Source organism: Rhopalosiphum maidis, chromosome 3 (genome assembly GCF_003676215.2).
Source record: "Rhopalosiphum maidis isolate BTI-1 chromosome 3, ASM367621v3, whole genome shotgun sequence".
NCBI classification, from domain to species: domain Eukaryota; kingdom Metazoa; phylum Arthropoda; class Insecta; order Hemiptera; family Aphididae; genus Rhopalosiphum; species Rhopalosiphum maidis.
In genome coordinates this window covers 46,184,972-46,205,581 of record NC_040879.1, presented here as the reverse complement: position 1 = coordinate 46,205,581, position 20,610 = coordinate 46,184,972, and the positions used below count along the sequence as shown (strand labels likewise).

At 30.3% G+C, this 20,610-nt stretch overlaps 1 protein-coding gene across 1 annotated transcript; it reads left to right on the top strand.

Moving 5' to 3' along the window:
- Positions 1-1,553: 1,553 nt before the first annotated feature.
- Positions 1,554-20,030, top strand: LOC113555673 (anoctamin-5-like). Its single transcript, XM_026960157.1, has 13 exons — positions 1,554-1,874; positions 5,314-5,505; positions 5,882-6,034; positions 7,687-7,923; positions 8,909-9,126; positions 9,231-9,415; positions 12,300-13,084; positions 14,425-14,645; positions 14,724-14,902; positions 15,535-15,803; positions 16,036-16,147; positions 16,228-16,388; positions 18,300-20,030. Exons 1-13 carry the CDS (start codon positions 1,554-1,556, stop codon positions 18,684-18,686), a joined length of 3,420 nt encoding a protein of 1,139 aa, XP_026815958.1. The 3' UTR covers positions 18,687-20,030.
- Positions 20,031-20,610: the final 580 nt, after the last annotated feature.

Genomic DNA, 20,610 nt, shown 5'->3' with positions numbered 1-20,610 from the left:
GACGTCGACGATTTCATAACTGAAGTAAATACTCTATAATATTATATAATACAGTACCACTGTTATTGCGCCTACCTTATATCATTAATTTTACCAAACATTATTCTTAAAGTATCCAATTAGTGAATTTTCAATGTATATATATTATATATACCGAGTCATTGATATGGCGATACCGATACATCATACTTTTGTAATTATTGTGTTGTTATTATTATTTTTAATACCGTGATTTTTCGTACTTTTTTTGTCTGCAGTATAAAAGACAAATTTAAAATTGTATCAAAGACGATTAGCACATCGAAAATACGAAAAATATAAGTGGCGGGCGTCAACTAAGACTGAGTGGTGGAAGAATACGCGGGCTGGCGGGTGTCAACTAAACCAGTAGATATCCAAAGTTTACCTACTTTACTACTTCCTATTCATTTTATATTATTATGCTTATATCCTATAATTAAATCTCGTGAAATAATTGATAGGTTGATAATATAATAGGTACCTATATAGTCATAGGCGTCGTATTTACGTGTCTGCTGGCCTCTCCGGCATTGACCAAACCCGCAAATCTTGAATTATTCAAAACTAATTTTCAGAATTTTTCTACATCAGAAATCGTTCCAAACACGCCTAGCCCTATGCCTAAGGTCACGTGAAACCCGTACCACCTACTTCTATCCTTTTGTTATGTCAATTCAAAAGGGTTATTTTTTCCCTAGCATTGACATTTTAATGGGTTTTTTTCTTTTAATTTATATTATTTATTAGCCGTTACTTATATATCTATTGCGTGACATACAGTGTATTATATACGTAGAGGTATAGGTACCCACGTCCTGTGCGCGCAAAACATACTCTTCACATTCGCATAATATACGCCGTATATGATGTGGCCATGTATGCGTATAATATGTATATATAAAATATACGGATTACGTGTCGCGTTCCCGAGCATATAATATAGCTTGTATCTATATATACCTATCTACCTATACCTATTTTATGAATTGATGAATTAATCACCGACGGCGAGCAATATATATATATATATATAGACCGAGTCGTAAAGGTAAAATATATCGAATATATGGATGCCGTGTGGTACCCGTGGTATACTAGTTGTATATATACCTGTATGATAGTGATATATTGAATTATTTATCAGCGATCTATATTATGATTACGCACGAGGCGGTGGCGTGATAGTATAAATATAATGACGGGTGCGCGCGTGTGTGTGCGGGCGGGTTGAGGTGGGTGACGATCCGGGTATACCTATATATCCATACGCCGTGACCACGCTACCTATTTATGTATAACACGATATAATACATAGAAAAACGATGCGACCGCTGTCATCGCGGTCGCTTTTTCAGACACGATTTTCGCCCGTCGGTCGAGCCGCACACAGTCACTCCGACAGCAGCAGCCGTTCCGATCGGACGCGCGCGCATCACGTGCGACACGATCACAATATGGTAATAATATAACACCATACGCGTTATTGTCATCGCCGTCGTGCAATATTTTACGTTCTCTACGGCAGACGAGAAATGCCACCGGACGACGACGACGAGAGCGCGCGGGACCGCCGAAACCGGTCGCCACCGATTCCTCCGCCGCCGACGACACGCAAGGCGGCCGCCGCGTCGTTCGAGCTGCAGTTGAAGCGCGCGGCGTCGAGACTCGGCGCGCGTGTTGTCGGCCGACTGCAGAAGACGATCGGCGAAGACCGCGACGACTTGTCTCCGCCGACGGCCGTACCGGGCACGACGACCGCAAACGAAAAGCAGCACAACACCGCTGCCGACGTTGAATTTCGAATACCATCACCGCCCCTACCGCCGTCACCGATGCCTAATGAACAAATCGAGGTAATATATTATGATATAAATTACTATTTATCGCACGTGCGCTTTGTCGCCTCTGGCGAACAAGTCTCGTTGACGATGAGAAGGGAGGCTGGGCAAACGTCTTCTGCGAGCGTTTCCCAAAAAACAAATAAAAACATTGTTGAACCATGATTTTCCTTTATAAAACAAACCGTCCAATACGTCCATATAAAATAAATTTATAGACATATCGTGTTATATAGAATATTTTTTCGGTAAAATAATAGTAAATATTATAATCTTTATTTTTCTTTAAGTATATATGTAAATATATACACTAGTACAGCGGTATCCAACTCATGGGCAACGAGCAGCGTGGAACTGGGCCGTGGACCCTATATTAATATTAACATTACTAATGCATATATTTAAAACAATATTATTATATACATAATACTACGTATGTAGGTGTGCTATTTATAGTCATTAGTGGACCTCAAAGATTTTTTTTACCAAATTGATGGTTTGCACGACTAAAAAGGCTGGAAACCGCAGCGGCTAGTAAGCAGAAACCCACTATCATTACGATACACGAGTATTTTAAAAATACATTATAAAGAGTGAATAGCTTATTTCTTCTGCACAGTCGGTTTGAGTTTAATAAATGTATCAAATCATCATTGTAGCCACTAGTCTGTACGTACAAAAAAACATTTCTGAGCAAAAGAAATTGACTATTTGAGCATTTTGAGCTTAAAACGTGTATCAAATGAAATTCGACGAAAACCGTGCACGCATCATCTGTTTACCTGTGCCAAATATCGTACATTGTCCACAAATTAATATATTTAACAATAGAAACGTATAAGACTATGAAATGTATTTAAAATTACATAGGTATATAGGTACGTTATATAAATATCGTATTAAAATAACTTTAAATAGAAATTTCTTGTTGAACTTAAAATTCAACAAATAATTGTTGTAATTCACCATATGATGTATAAATGGAACTATAAATAAAATAAGAAATACATTTTCAATAGCAGCCATAATTTACCATACATCTTAGTTTATAATCTGGTCGAAATATTTGTCGTTTATATTTTTAAACAGAAATACCGGCTTGATTATATCGACTGCATTACTGAAGTTTAATCCCATACAGTTGAGTTCCATACAATGTATTATTTAATTTTATAGCCAAATTGAGTCAGGCTATGTAGCAGTAGTAAATCCATCCTTGTCATACATAAATAATATTATCATTTGTCTTTCATGGCAGTTTAATCTTATCAGTTGAATTGTTAGATGAAGCTCGTATTTTATCGTATTTTTTAGTACGATTATTCTATAATTCAATTTTATTTCAAGTGTTCAAAATCAAAGTCACCGAAGTATTAAATGAAAAATAAAAAATGTTTTTATGGAATTTATGGTTTTAAATATTGTTTTTATGAAAAAAAAAGTATAAAACCTAGAACTCAACTACCTATAGTACCTAAAAAAATTAATAAACGGATTATGAAATTTAACAGTCAACAGTATACCTGCCATTTTAAAAATTGGATAAAATGAGTGTTAAATTTTAAGTATTCGGAGTATTCTTCATTTCTTTCAATTATATTATCTATTGATACAAAAATGTTGTACGATAATTTTACGTAAAGTAAACAAACAACAAGCAAACATTTTACAAAAAAGTTCAAATGAACAATAATGATGCATTAACAATTATAGACGGTGATAAGATTGTGATAAGTCTTTGAACTTTATAGAGTAAAGAGCACACATTTAAACCACACCATCATTTTTGAGTTGGCATTTGGAATTTTACAAACACACAACACTATTTTTGAAAAAAACTCACAACTTAAAATTTTAACAAACTTTTATTTTTTAATTTTAATTTAAGCACTTCTTGAACTTTATTTTTACGAATTTAATGTATGATACTGTATATGAATGGTATTTTATAAATTATTTTTGAATTTCAAATTATTTACTATAAGTACATACGACATACCTATATATTCAGTTATACTAGGGGTGACAAACCTACGGCACGTTGATCAAATTTCTATGGCAAGTGAAAAAATTGAAATTATTAAAAATTATGCTATTTATAAAGTTTTGATTATAACTGTTATAAGAAATGCAAAGAAACAAATTATATACATTTTAAAAATTAAAATTACAAAAAAAAGGTGTGCTTACCTAATAAAATAATATATAATAAATCAGTAACTTTATTTTTATCCTTGGAAAATTTAATTTCCTTTGGGCACATGAAAAATTTTTAAAACCTTAATTGGGAAAATTTGGCACTTGATCCCAACAAGGTTCGCCACCCCTGAGTTATACTGTTTAAAGATTTAAGTTCCTTTTTTTTATGTATGGAACCATTAATAGCGAAGTACGATTTTGAAGACCCAAAAATACAGCAATTATGGGTAAAGCGGAAATTGCCTATCCTAGTGGATCCTATAGTGAATAAATGAAAGTTCCAGAATCCTCAGTGAGCGTACAAGACTTTACACAATTTGTTGGTATACAATTGCAGTCCCTAGTGTGTGGAAAACATATTTTAGACAAGTTTATAACAAGCTTTTATTATAATTTAGTGGTCCTAACCTAACCTAACGACACCCTAACTTAATTCCTTTGTCAGCACAATTAAATCGTTAAAATAATACATTATTTTGATAACATTAAAATCCAAAAAAATCAATCGCCATTTTTTTATGACACATCACGGTATTTCGCTATACGCCTGTTGAGAACCACAGTGCTATATTATATGAATCTATATCAATAATTTAAATTTAATTTAAAAAAATATAAATAAAATAGTTGTGTCTTAAAAAGTTAAAATAGATAGATACAAATTTATCTGACTTTATTGGTCAAATATCGAATAGCGTAATATTATGAAAAAGTAATAATATCATCAAACTATGTAAGTAGGTATTTTCTTACAATCTGAAATCATAATAATACAATTCATTCTTATGAAATTATGAATTATGATAAGTAGTTAGGTACTATGTTTACATTATGCATGTAATGATTTTTTCAAAAACCCATACAGGGTAAAGTATTCATCATATTAATTGATTTGAATGTATTATACCTACTCGTATAATAGTATACTAGATATTTTTAGAACTTTCATTTTTCGGAAAACTAATAAAACAACTTTCTACTGCAGAGTTTGTTTTTGGTTTTTTTTTTTCAAACTTTAGACAATTTATATACTATAGGAGGTGTATAATAGTTCACCAATAATTATCATATTAATAAATATTTTTGGGGTGAATATATATTTACTTCCTCACGAGATTGAAACTATATAATTATTTTTCACCTGTGCAAAAAGTTTATAATGCCAGTATACATACCAATTACCTTCCATTAATGATATAATTTAGTAGATATTTGGTTAATAATATACGCATTTATGAATTTTTTATACATAAAGAATCGGAACTCTTCAATCAAAATGCATGTTGAACGTAGGACACTAAACACTGTCGATTTTGTGTTAGCCTATAAAAGGCAACGAAATATCGCTGAAAACGATAGTAAACTAGACGACGAGACTGAAAGGCGAAAGTTTTACAATGAATTACAAGCACATGGGATTTTAGTAAACGTCGACGACGATCCAACGGTCAGTAAATCATTAAAATACAATTCATTTATTTTTTAATTATCTATACAATATATCAGACCAGTGTTTCTCAACATTTATAGTTCATTTTGTGGTGTGTGATTCACCGTAACAAAAATGTTATGAAACACTGTACTAGACTAAAATTATACAATTACGTATAATATTTAGATACATGATGTTGAATTCGGTCATATTTTTAATATTTTTGATAAGATTGGCTATCTGGCTATGATTTTTCATGACTTTGATCAAGTGAATTATTTAAAAAAAAATTTTATTTTAATTTTATGATGCCTGATTTAAGCTAAAATTAAAAGACATTTATTAAATGTTCAAAATATTGTTATCATTGCTAATTCTTGTTATATTTAAGTGTTCACTAGATGCAGGCCGGACGTGCTTTGCCTTGCTACAGCTATCGCAACGACTCTTAAGATGTAATTGCCGGTGTCATACAACCAATAGTAGTAATAGCGGTGAAGATAAACAAAACGTTTTCAATTCGAAAGATGTTAATTATCAACAGGTATCTGATATAATTTACTCAAATAATTTAATTTAATGAGATTTAGAATACAGTTACTTATTACAGTCACGACTATGATGTCAACATCAAATACAAAATAATATTATAAGCTAAAATATTATATTGTAGCCAATATGGTATTATCAGCAAACAAAATAGACCTACAAGACCACAAACCACACATTATTATTAAAACATAATCATTGTAAAAATATGGTATAAAAAAAGTCTATGTGGAATATATTGTGAACCATTAAATACACAAAAAATGTTTCCCGCGTTTGTAAAAAAAAACTAATCATTTTATTGATACAAATCTGTATTGGTATATTACGGGGAATTTAAATTAAAAAAAAAAAATTATACTGACATTGGTCGAATGGTAGGTACCATCAGAGATAATAGGGTTATTATTAATAGCTTAATTTATAATTCGTTAATCATTATCTTGAATAGAATTTTTTTTTATATATATAAATTGTATTTAGAATATTTTTAATAAAACCATATTTTTATTTTACTAAGAACAATTTCATACACAATTATTAATCCCAAGAAAAAACGCAATGTACTGCACAATTTATAGCTCTCTCATAACGTAATAATTGTATAAAACCCTATATATATGTATATTGTTAAAATAAAATAAACTATTTAATTGTGTGGTTTACTAAGTAAGACATACTTGTCTTAGTATACTGATTATTTTACTATTACGGTATGTTATTGCAAATGATGTAGATTTATTGTTATTTTATGTAGATGTTGAATACAATCTCAATTTATTATACTAAACAATATAGTCAAAATTTACAAATTAATGTTAATATCCAATAGGATAAAATGTTTTAAATAAAGAGTATTATAATGTAGCCATTGCCCAATATAGGTACTTAATAATATAATCATACAAAACTTAAAATAATTATTTTTGTTTTATACACATTAATAACAATAATTTTACACAGAAAACTAAGAATTATTTAATTATTTAATTGATAATAATAGATGAACATTTCATGAATAATGTATAGCTATTTGTTTATTAATCACAATCATCATGTCAAAAATTGTTTAAGGAGAAATAATTATTTTATTGCGGATCAATATGTAATGTCATAATCATTTTAACTTTAAACACTCATTGAAAATTAATTTGACTTTCCGGTAGAATTTTTTTTTTAATATATGTGAAAAACTTATGAAGAATCTTTTTTTTGATTTTCTGATAATTATGTATGTATAAAAAATGTATACATTTTCAACTACGAATAATTTAAAAAATGTCGATAATTTTCGAATTTCATCAAAATATTAAAGTGAATCACTTATAAAAAAAATGTTGTTGGCTATTTACCAAACTATATTTGTATAACTATTTTAAACTGTTTGACGTATTATAAAAATATATTTTATAATAGTAGGTTTAGTTATTATATAAATATGCATATTTTATGAATATTGCAAACGCTTGCATGACTTTTACAGTTAGTTATTGAAAATGTATATTGTATATATATAAAAAAATATATACTTTTATATTTAGCTATATTTAGCTACTTTTATAACTATATAGTATTTGCAAATTATTTTTCGATAATATCCATAATAATACAATTTATTTTAATTTGTCCTAATCGTTATCATTGCAGTATCCAAATGGCAACGGTAATCACGAAAAACATAATGAAAAATTAACATCTGCTCAACGGGCACAAATCGTGTGGCACATCCTGCTCCAAATTGGTTCTGGTAATCAACAGGACGTGAATGTTATGAGTCTTGAACAACTACTTGAGACCGATATAATTTCTGCCGCCTATCCAATACACGACGGTAGTATTAAACTCGAAAAAGGAGAAGATGTAAACAACATCAATGACAGACGGGTGAGGCAGCACTTATAGTACACTCCTAAAATATTTTCTTACAAAAAATTGTAAATACCTATTACTAAAATAATATATAACTGCATAATAAATAATAAGTACCTAAAACCATGTAAAAGTTATGCATATAATATTCTGAAAATTTGAAAAAAAAACCTATTAATATTCGGAAATACTCGGGAAACCATATATGTTAAATATGTATAATATCGTGATATTTTTTCAGTAAAAATATTTTGATATAAATTAAGTTATTCAAATAAAATATTTCGTGTTTTGTATGTACAAAATATAGTAGCTATATTTAACGAGAATCGGACAAAATGTTTTAACTTATAATATAAACAAAAACAGTGAAAATTTATCTCGAGGATAAATGTTTATAAGTATCATTTATATTGCTATTTTCAAGTGCATATACGAAAATATATTGTGTACTAATGTCATGATATAAAATATTAAGCTTAATAATGTAAACTTTAGCGTGTCATGCTTACATATTATTATACATATTATATATTTATTTTATATGCATGTATTATGTAGCGATTAAAGTGAACCTATAATAGTATAATACCTATCTTTCTTTTTAAAATCTAGAGTGACATTATTTTTCTCTAAGGAAGTCCTATACAAAGATTTTTGAATACCTATCATTGTGTACTTATCAATTATTCTTTACAATGAATACACATTTTATCAAAAATAATTTAGATAAATTAGAAATAAAATATATTGTGATATAAATAATTTACTAATTAGGTTTATAAATTTTATAATATGTATTTGAATAAAAAAAATCATTTAATGATTATATTACAGTATAGGTATAATGTCTATATACCTATAATTGCTTGTATTTGAATAATTAATTCAATACCTGCCACCCACTATAGTAGACTTTCAAGGACCACCTAAAGTAACTGGGACAGGCGCTGTCGATTATTAATTAGTTTAATTGATTCGTTAAATTAAACTGCTGCAGGTTCTTTACGAAAAATGGGCTAGGCCAGGTCTGATCATACCCCGACAATGGAAATCCGATGAAAACATTACTGCTCTTATCCGAAAATATTACGGCATTCCAGTAGCTGTTTATTTTTGTTGGCTTCGGTACTATACGATATGGTTAGTAGGTCCTGCTATAGCTGGACTAGTGTGGTTCCTATACGGATTGATAACGACTCGTAGCGATGTTCCAACGTAAGCAATGTTCCAAATACGAAATAAACAATATTTACGGATATATTCATAATATTTATATATTTTAATGCTCAACAATAATGTTATTTTATCAACTCGTTTAGCCATGATATTTGTAATCCAAAATCACAAGTAGCCGATTGGATTCTGTGCCCGACTAGGAGGTGCAATATAAGTTTTTGCGGGTTCACGAGAGTATTGGACACTTGTGGGCTATACAGATGGACGTCAGCTGCGACTTTCGATAGACCGGGCGCGGTCGTGTTTGCGGTTTTCATGTCATTTTGGGGTGAGTAGTGACTAGAGAGCTAATTCCATTGTTTTTGTGTTAAAAGTAATATATTCTTTCTTTATAGATTGATTTTTCTTATATTTTACTAATAAAATTGTTCTTTTTTTTAGTTTTAAAATAGGTAGTCTAGTACAAGTTCCTACTCGTAATTCTTAAATATTTTAAAAGTTAAAATATTCAGCCTTTTATCTCAACTAAGTAGGTACTCGTATAGATTCATTTTTGATTTTTAAAATACAACACTTATTTTTAATTACAGAAATTGAAAAGGTTTCTTTTTAAAAGAATTTGAATGCATTTAATTTTTGTTTAACATATTATGAAAAATTAATAGCTATATTATATAGTCTTTTAAAAATTCTAAGAAACGCAAAATATAGCCCAAACGATTAAATGTAAACAAGTAGTTATAAAATAAAAATAACGTTTTTAACAACCCAAAGGTACGATAAAAATATCTGTTTGACCTCCAGGTAAAAATGGTTTCTTAAACTGAAATAAAAAATGCAAAATAGAATTTAATATCAGTGGAATATTTTTCACAGAATCTATGATAATTATACCCATTAATTTTAATTTGGATTGAAAATTAAAGTGAATTAAATTTAAATAAAATGGTAGATTTGTAATTTGTATATATTTGATATATTCTCCTATGAGAGCACATAGGTAACATTTTAAATATATGCAAAAGAAAAAAAACCCCAAATTTAAACTAAATAAACGTGTAAAGTTATTTTAACATTTAAATATAAAATATATACTATTATTTATATAATTAATATTCGTATTGATTATTATAATAAATTAAAATATATTTTAATAAGTAAGCACAGGAAAAAATAGAAAATAAGAAATAAAAATATAACTAATTGTATTAATATTTGGTGTTGGTAAATAAGAACTGCACATTTCTTCGTTTTATGAACTCATTATATAATAAATTATATTTAATAAATACCATGATAATCTTTAATAAATTTATTTTATTTTTTAGGGAAGGCAATTCCCTTTTCTGGCCACCCCCACCCTTAATGGGTGTCTATGTATTTTCTTATATGTAGTAACCACTTAAGCATTCGCATTTAGTTGAAACAATTAAAAATGGTTCCAAAAGTTTAACTCAGTAATTTAATATAATTTTACATTTCTCATCATAAAATATTTATTTATTTTCAATGTATACTTTAAAGAATGTCATACATGTATTTTGTCTTTCATATCGTAAATTTTACGTTCAGAATAATCTATTTTACACTGTTATTTTTATTATTATTGTGAATTGAACTATTAACAAGTTTAAATAATAATTTGTTATGTTATACTTTAGTTGGACTAAGACAACGCATCACACTCACACCCTAAAAACCTAAAACAGGGGCGCCAAAATATATATTTAACTATAAAAATTGTCATATGTAGGTGAATTTAATATAGGTAGGGGATCACCTTTGTAATTGAGTGTTCAAATTTACATTAACTTAACCTAGGTGGATATTAAAATTGTAGAGGGGTCTAATGTCATAGGTAAAATTTTAGACTTCGGCACTATTGCTCCAAAATACTTAATTGGTAAACAATTTTAAACATATACTATTAAGACTATTATTATATTAATAAAAATAAAATTTTGAACCTTTTGATTTTACTGTGAGTGGGTGAGTCTTTTAGAAAAAACATAATTATGATATCGCAACGGGTAAATCCTCACGGGACACCTTGTATATATATGTTAAGGTGCATGACCGCAGTAGGCGAATGTTGACAGTCACCGGTGTATGTTGACATTTACATTCAGTGTTTGGTAAATGTTGACCACACTAAGCGCGATGTATGTAAAAGGTATTTTTATATTATTTTGTAAAATTAAGACGTTATTTCCCAATCTCAATATGTATTGGACACGTTTGGACATTAGTAATGTTATCGCATGACTGCATGAGACAATCCGATTGTCAATCGTTAAAGTTGTTATGTTATTTTTAAGTTTATGTGTTCAATGCCAAACTAAACAAAAAGTTCCAAAAAAAAAGTATTGTAATCAAACAAAAACCTATTAAAACCTATTATAAGTCGTGAACTTAATTCCCGGTATCAAGTAGACTCGGTAGACATGCAAACTTGCAAAGATGGTGAATTTAAATTTGTATTAAATTATCAGGATTACATAACCAAGTTTATTCAATTAAAACCTCTAAAATCTAAAACTGCAGAAGAAGTTGCACAACACTTATTAAATATATTTCTTATTTTCGTCAAGGTATTAAGTAAATATCTTTGAGACAAGTATCAACAGCTCCTTCCGAAAATGGTGGCAAAGGTTATACACGAATACGATGCAATTGTAAAAAAAAATGTAATTGTAAGAATGGGGGAATACTTTGTAACAGTAAATGCCACGATAGCTTACCGTGTTGTAATAAATAAAACTTAAAAAATAATATATACTACCTAAACTATAAATTAAAAAATTAATTTGTTAAACTATATATATTTATGAATTTATCAGCTATCTATTTGATTATATATGTTGTCAGACATGTCAACATTCACTAAATAACTATTGTGCATGTCCACAAATACTGGTAAATGTCCGCATTGTAAAATATTTGAAATAATTGATAACATTCACCAAAATTATTAGTAAATGTCAACATACACCGGCGACTGTCAACATTTACTGCCATGCGGTCATACACCTTAACATATATATAATTTATTATGTATTAAAATGTTATTAATTTAAGTAGCAAACATGTGGGAAAGGAAAGGGGTAACTGTTCCATTCGTCACACGATATTGTATAATATTCTCTCGAAGACGCCCCTGAGCTGCAGTCTGCCGTGCGTTCTGTTAAAATCGATTATTTGATATTGTGCAGCCACGGCGTTTCAACAGCTGTGGGCCACGTACGCTCGACAGATGAACGAACGACGCGACGGCGAAACGCGAACGGCGTTTGAATGTTGCACCGACTGTTCGCGGTCGAGTGCCGAAAAAGCTCCACCACGACTACCCACTCGGCAGTCACCGGCAACACGGTCGTCAGCACCGCAGTCTCGCGGGCCTCGTCGTCGCTACCCCGCGCAACAGCCGTCCTTCGCTGTCCACGAGTCCATCGTCCGCCCGACGACGGTTTCGCGGCCGGACGCCGAACGCCGATCGCCGGCACTCTCGGTGGACGCGGTCCGCCAGTGGTGGACGGCCAAACTGTCGGACGCGTTACGGGCGCTGGCGTTTTTCGCGACACTGGCCACCGTGGCCGCGGTGCCCATACTGATCGTCGTATACCGCGGCCGGGCCATCGGGTGGCTCATGATGGCCGTGTTCCACCAGGACGACAGCGGCGGCGGCGGACAGTCGGCAGCAGCGGCTAACCGCAACGACGACCACCACAGGCAACACAGTTTCTTCCTGTTGAACTACGCCAACAGCGGCGACCTGAGCAGTTGGAAAGCGGTCGTGGCAGCCGCGTGTGCCACTTTCGTCCAGCTCACGGCCATCGTGACCGTCCATCGCGGGTACAGCGGTGTGGCCGAATGGCTCACCAAGTACTCGTATCGCTCGACGTACAACCCGCGGTACCAGAGCCGTTACACCGTCTACATGTCTTGCTTCGATTCCGCCAATTATTATTCCAGCTTGATTTACATCGCTTTTTTCAAGGTGCGTGCTAAACGATCGAAGTAAATAATCCACTTTCGCCGGCTGCTACTTCGCGCGTATTTAGAATAATCGGAAGTGATAGATATGCCTACGCGGCTACTTATATAGGTACTTAAATCAGGCATGACAGACTTCGAGTATTAATTGTGCTAAGAATAATATCGAATATAATATAACACTTTGTAAGCCACGCAAAAAAACTAAAAAAAAAAAAAAAAATGATACCCGATTCGTTTTGAATATTATATTGATACACAAAAAAAAATGAATGAATGAAAACCATGCGTTTGACCATGCCTAACCTAAAATCATTGCAAGGTTTTCATCGTCAATTTACTCATAAACTAAATTAATACAAATATTTAAAATACTCACATCACACTATCGCAGTGATATTATAATCATTTTAGGGCTCGAATGTTGTTTTCATTTAATATTTAATTTAAAATGCACATTTTACATATTTCATTAATTTTAGTTGAAAAGTGCATATTTCATTGATTTTTATAAATATATTAAAGCATATTTAATATTTTTTTTCTTAACCTGTGTATTTTAAATAATATTGAATATAAAACTCAATATTATTTACGTACGTATTTATTATTGTCATCATTGCAATCGAATATTAATTTAACGACAACGGTGCATTTAATCTATATCGCACTAACATGTCGAAATAGTATACTATCATCATCGATAAGTTATCGGTCTAACTATCCGATGGATATTTATTATTTATTTGTTAATAAATTTATTGTACACAAATACATAATTGATATTTTATTTTATTTTTTTTTTTTTAATTTTAAATTTAAAAAGTTATTTTTCGAAATTTTGAATATTTTTTTTTTTTGCTTATTCAAAATTGTTATGTTTATTTTACAATAAATTGTTCATATATATTTTGCCTGTTTTACCTCCAATAACTTCTAACCACTAATAGTTCATGTTAAATTACATATAGAATATACTTGAAAATAATATGTGTAGGTACACTGTACAGCCTTTGCATCAATGCAAAAAGCCAAAAAGAAATCCATTATTAAATAATATAGGACTAATATTATAATTAAAGTTGGAATACATCATTAAAAACTATAAAAAAAATATGTTCGTTTTTTTTAGTATAATTATTTAACTGATCATTTATTTATTTCAGTACTGTTTAATATATTATTATATTAAATCATTTAAATATATTAGAACGTAGTATAAATATTTCATTTTATGATTTAGATAGAAACTCAACTTGACCAAGCTTTATTTATTTATACATCAAATATTCAAATACATAAATAAAGGTAAAACGGTTAATATTATCTATGGTATTTACTTAGGGTCGCTTCGTGACTGGACACGGACAACACGTGGATAGTTCATCTAAATTCACACATTTTTGGCCCATTTCTATGTTTCGGAGTGTAATACATCATATAAGGGAAGACGTTTGCGATCCCGCGGCTGCTGGGACGGGATGCGTACCAGAATTATGTACTCAATTGGCCATTATAATGGTGGGCAAACAGCTGATAGACAACGTGATTGAGTTGACGACACCGTTAGTCATATAAACCAATTAGCATAAAAATCAATAAATGTAATTAACTGTAATAGTTGTCGAATTGATGACTCGCAGGCTGGCTTTGAATGTATGGCGCCGATGGCGGGCCAAAGAGAGCCGCCGTCGAAATAAATTGCATGGAAAATTACCGGACACTATTGTTGAAACACTCAAACACCCAAAACAATGGCAACTCGACTATCAGTTGGAAGATACTGGATCTTTGGGCCTTTACCAGGAATATTCGGAGATGGGTACAAAATAAACCATAGAGTAAAAAGAATTTTAAAAAAACACACATAATTTATATATATTGAAACGGGGAGCCAGGGTTAGGTTATCATCCTTGGAGATTCTACTTTTTTACACCTTCGACGGGCAGTGCTTGGGTTGTCAATGTAACATAGTTATGAGCCTTACAATTTTCGGAAAAATGAACAATCAAAACAATTGTTTGTGTATCTAACTTTAAAATCGAGTATCTTATATATTATTAAAATATTTATAGAACAAGGGCGCCCATCTGTCAAATCCTAGGGGGGTGACAATCATAAAAAAAAAAAAAACTTTTTTCATAGCGTATACATATATTTATATAGATAATACATATATATATGCGTACGACCGTAATCGATTAACAAAGTACGAGTATGAGTATGTACATCATGTTTTATTATCATTAGAAAAACTAATGTATTATTCATAACTAAAAAAATAACAATAATTAATAGGCGCCCTTGTTGTGAAGGTATTCAGAGCTTACTAAATTAATTTTTTTATCTTCATATTATGAACATTATTACTTATAAACTCGGGGTTATTTGATGCACTATTAAAATTTTAAATGCATTGATTGCTACATTTATATATTATATATATGTTAAAGTCATTCAGTACGGATTTGTGGTCATGTTCACGACGGCATTTCCACTGGCTCCGTTGTGTGCTCTATTAAACAATGTATTAGAGCAACGTCTTGATGCATACAAAATGGTAGCGGCTCAGCGACGTCCAGTTCCCTCCTACTACTGTACCAATAAAAATTATATTAATAATGTCGTCAGAGGACACATGACGTGTTGTGATAACTGTAACAAACTGTGCACGTGGACACGAGTGTTGAAGATTATGTCATTCATTTCGGTCTTATATAACGTAAGTAGTATAGTAGTATAGTATCTTAATATATTAATTATATTATACTCGTACAGTCGTACCATACTGATTGGTTCATCAGAAAAGGTTTATTCTAAGCAGTATTTACTGTGACTAAATATTTAATAATAAAAAAAAAATTATTAGATAATATTAAATTCAAGTATTTTTGAAAATAGTCAACTCAACTTAATAAATCCACTTATTGGTCATCTGTGTTTATCTGCATTAGGCATTTATGATTGCATTCACCAGCGACCTGTTACCCCGGTACGTGTACTCTCAAATCTCGACCGGAACGCTGTCTTCGTTGGATGGCTACGTAGCTTGGTCTTTATCCTCGAGTACGTCGAATGTCACGTTGTCGTCCAATATCGATAAACTTGTGTGTTGTTTATAACTTAAATTTTATCTCGATGTATAGAGAGAAATGTAACTGAATACTATTATGGAAAATTAGAAAACATAGATGAACCTGAAACGTGTCGATACAGGGGATACGGTGCTGATGCTGATTCGGAGCACAATGACTACAGAAAATGGCAAGTGTTGGCTGCTCGATTAACATTTGTCGTGATATTTGAGGTATGCATTAATATGCTATTAATCGAAAGCTTGTACGCACACGATTATACATGTCGGGTAAACGTATCTTATTGAATTCGTGCAATTATTTTTTTCACCTAAAATAAATATTACCAGAAGTAATATCGCTGCATTTTCCATACAATATTTACATAATTTAAAATTGATTAACAAAAAATGTTCTATATATTATCTACATTCTAAAGTAATAATATGTACTGTATAATATCATACCGTGAGTAATATAATAATTAATAACTACTTATTAGAAGAAAAAAATAGTTGTGATACTTACCTCAGTTAATTAATTACCTATTTGATATAGTACGGCTGTAAAATATAAAAAAACACAACAAATAAATAAAAATAGTAGTAGGTAAGAAGTCAATAATAAAAATCAAAAAATCATCTTCAATACTAAATATTTTTAATTTCCCCGGTTTCGTTCATTATACGTCATATTTAACGTTATAAACTATACTATTTGTGCTTTATATGTTTAATTATTAGGTATTGAATAAACAATAAAGACCAAATGTTATAAATTATAAAAAATATAATATTTAATATATGTATTTATAAAAACTATTAAATTTTGATTTATTATTATCTTGATAAGTATTTTAAGAAAACCAACACACCGTATAATAATAATAATAATAATAAAAATAGGCTATTTAATATTATATTCGCGTAGATTTTTAGCAATAAATGTCTCTATTAATATTAAGTATTTTCATAAAAAGATAAATATTTTTTTTATAAAATTATAAATCAGTTTAGAAACCAGAAATAAAATTATAATAATACAACTCGGGACGCAAACAAAAAGAATTGGTACGCATTCGTGTGCACCGAAACACTTAATCAGGTTAAAATCAGATTTGAGCTATTCAAAAATAATGAACTGCAGTAGACCGAATACCTATTTAAATGTCTCTGTATGTACGTATATATTATGCACAGATGCCTAGTATGGCAATCAACTATAATATTTCCATGTATATTTAATAATAATGTTTATATTATTATAGCTTAATAATATACATTTATTCGTAATACGTATATAAATAACTATAACATGCGTACTAAAAAAGTACACGTTATATCTATTATTTATATAATAGATAGGTATATATTTATACCTATCGATTGTGAGTGGTGAAGACTTAAAACGCTAACGAAATTGAAAAAAAAACATAATGTACCTATAGGTACCTATATATATAATTCAGAACACACGAAACGTTGAAGATAATATTAGGTTACCCACTTAATAACGCCTACCTATAATACAGTGTATATACTAGCTAATCCTGTACGGACAGACTAAATGATTACAGTGAATTTATCCTGTCTTTAATCCGTTATTAAATGTAAACTTCTATTACTATACTTATATTTTTAACATATTAATTTGGGTTGTTTTGACCAGACATAAAATACAACATTTAAAGTATAACAACTCTTTTATTTCCTATACAAGCAAACAAATATTCATTTTCGTGTGCCAACAATTTTCTACCTTCTTTAAAACGCAAAATTTAAAAAATTGGTTTCAAGGTAAACATCCTCAAGTATAAAATTGGTAACCAAATTTCAGAACCACGAATACGATGTGGATCGCTAACATTTACACACACGCGCGCGCACACGTTATTTTTTATTAATATAGACCTAACCTATCACCTTATACTTGCCATACTGTAAATACAGGAACACATTTTTTACCAATCAAATTTATTTTAACACGCCTTAAAGAGTGCCTCTTCCATCGCAAAAATCGTGCTCTATAGACCAACAATTCAATGCATTTCTTAACCATGTAGTTTCAGTATAAATACTATATTATTATAATACATTTGCGGTATGCCCATGTACCAAATACATCACACGTGTGTGTTTCGACAGCATGGCGTAATAGCATCCATCGCGGCCCTGACGTATTTCATCCGGAAAACATCCTCGAAGTACAAAATTCACACGGAGTCGAATGTCACAATCCCGTCCGATGACAGATTGGCCGCCGGTGCGTCGGCTGTCAACGGCTCCAGTGTAGGCTCTGCGGCCGTCATCTATGCAACAGACGGCTCTTTGGCCGCTGCACACGACGAGACGGAGGAAGAACGGTCTCGGGCCTTCAACAGTGATCCGATGGCTGAACCGTCGATCATGGTAGTGGTCGACATGGAAAACGATGACCAAGACAAGTGGACGAATCACGAAGACTCGCCGCCTTCCAGGAAGCGCCGTCCTGAGGATACTCTACAGGATTCGCTACGTTTTGCCGCGACTTGATCCGATGTGATATATATGTATAGAAAATATTTCGGTAAATTAAACAGTGAAGATTAAAACTGTTTACGACTAATACTTAATGTATAATACCTATAATATGGTTAAAAATAAGAAAAACAAAGTTTATGCTCCGATTCGCCTCAAACGCCCTAGTATAATCACCATGTTATGGTACCTTAAAATATAATATACCTGAGCATGTGCGTGATCCGCTAGTAACATGCATGCTACGAGCTTTTAAATAAATTTGATTCCAACTTTTTCTCCGCAATTCAAATTCAGATTCACGACTGTTTTTGTATATCAGCGTGTTTGTTATAATTTATAACTCATCCTTGCAAATAATTTTTTTTTTTATGTCAGGAATTTTTTAATATTTTGATTTTTAGAAAAACTATACCACGGTCTGTCAGGTCTCTATAAATACTTGAAATAATTTTGTAAACTTTTCTGGTTAGGTAATTACCGATTAGTGAACCTACGGTATAAGTACCTAAAAAATTATAAAATAATGATAAGTATTTTTGTAGGTTTTGTCCTTATTTTTTACTTACGAGAAGATTCTTTGAATCTTATCATATCAGTGACGTATCAATATTTGATGGAATATAACCGTTATAGCAACGAAAAAGCTATATACCTATGTTCTGTCCCTTATTGTATAAATACTAAATTGGTAGGTACCTATTAAAGAATATAGATGTTTTATTAAATAAATTGTTATTAATTTTGTCATCCATCCATATTTTACTTTTAAAATATGCTACACAAGTTTTCAAACTTCCATAGTTAACCCCAACGTATTTAGTAGATAATACATGTATACCTTCTTCAAATACATTGTCTTATTTTTAAAAAACATTAATCAAATTTTAATGTCGATTTTTTAGAAAATATTTCTATACAAGTTGCCTTACTTCTCATGTCACAAGTCAATGAACTTAATGAATTATATTTACGGATATAAAGTTTTACTTCTTAATCTGATGCAGACATGCGGTTATTACCAATCTGTACCCTGTACAAATACTGATTCAGATTTCGCAATTATTTCATAATAAAAAATTATGTTAAATTTATTTAATTTCAAATGAAAAAAAAAATATCAATTCAAAAATATTGTCACTCATTTAGTTTTCGCATCAAAATATTTGATTTAGTATGTACCTATATGCATAGACATTTTTAGTCACGCTAAACTTAAATTAAATAACCGCTAATAAAGGGTAATCTATGAGGTATCTATCTGACAAAAATATTCTTTCTATTCTGTTGTCACTCATATTATATTATTATATATAAAATCGATTATCGATGTTCGTATTAACTATAAGGATAACTGATAAGTCCATATAAATATATAATTGATTTAATTCGAAAGTGTACAATATCGATGTATTAATTAAATTATATATTCAAATATTTTTATTGATTTTTCACACTCGTTGATCGACGAAGTTTTTTATTTTGTTTTGTATAAGACAATATGGACAACTTTGATGTTTTCCAATCTTTGAAATATTTACACAATTTTAATTATTTTATAACTAAGAAAATTAAGAAAGATTACTTTAAATACTTAAGTGCACGATCATTTTTAAAAGTAAAATAAATTGTTTAATTAAATAGGTATCGTTGCCTTTACTCATTATTATTGACTTAATAAATTATAGTAATAATAGCTGATAGTCTGCAGGTACATATTCTAATTATGTATTATGTGAGTTAAGCTTTTATGTAATTCTAATAAACAAAGTTCTTAGATACCTATACCTATATTTAATTTATTCTACAATAAAATTATATTTTATAAATTAAATTATTACATGATTTATAAATACACAATATGTATATTCAGATTATAAGTTATGTATTATCTTAAATTGACTAAACTTTATTATTACTTTTTAGCAGGTAATATATA

What these genes read in the sequence shown, in the direction of transcription:
- LOC113555673 (XM_026960157.1), top strand. Translation starts at nt 1,554, where the DNA reads ATGCCACCGGACGACGACGACGAGAGCGCGCGGGACCGCCGAAACCGG. An exon ending in ACTCGTAGCGATGTTCCAAC is followed by an intron (nt 9,127 to 9,230) that starts GTAAGCAATGTT and finishes CAACTCGTTTAG; the next exon opens with CCATGATATTTGTAATCCAA. An exon ending in GTGATTGAGTTGACGACACC is followed by an intron (nt 14,646 to 14,723) that starts GTTAGTCATATA and finishes GATGACTCGCAG; the next exon opens with GCTGGCTTTGAATGTATGGC.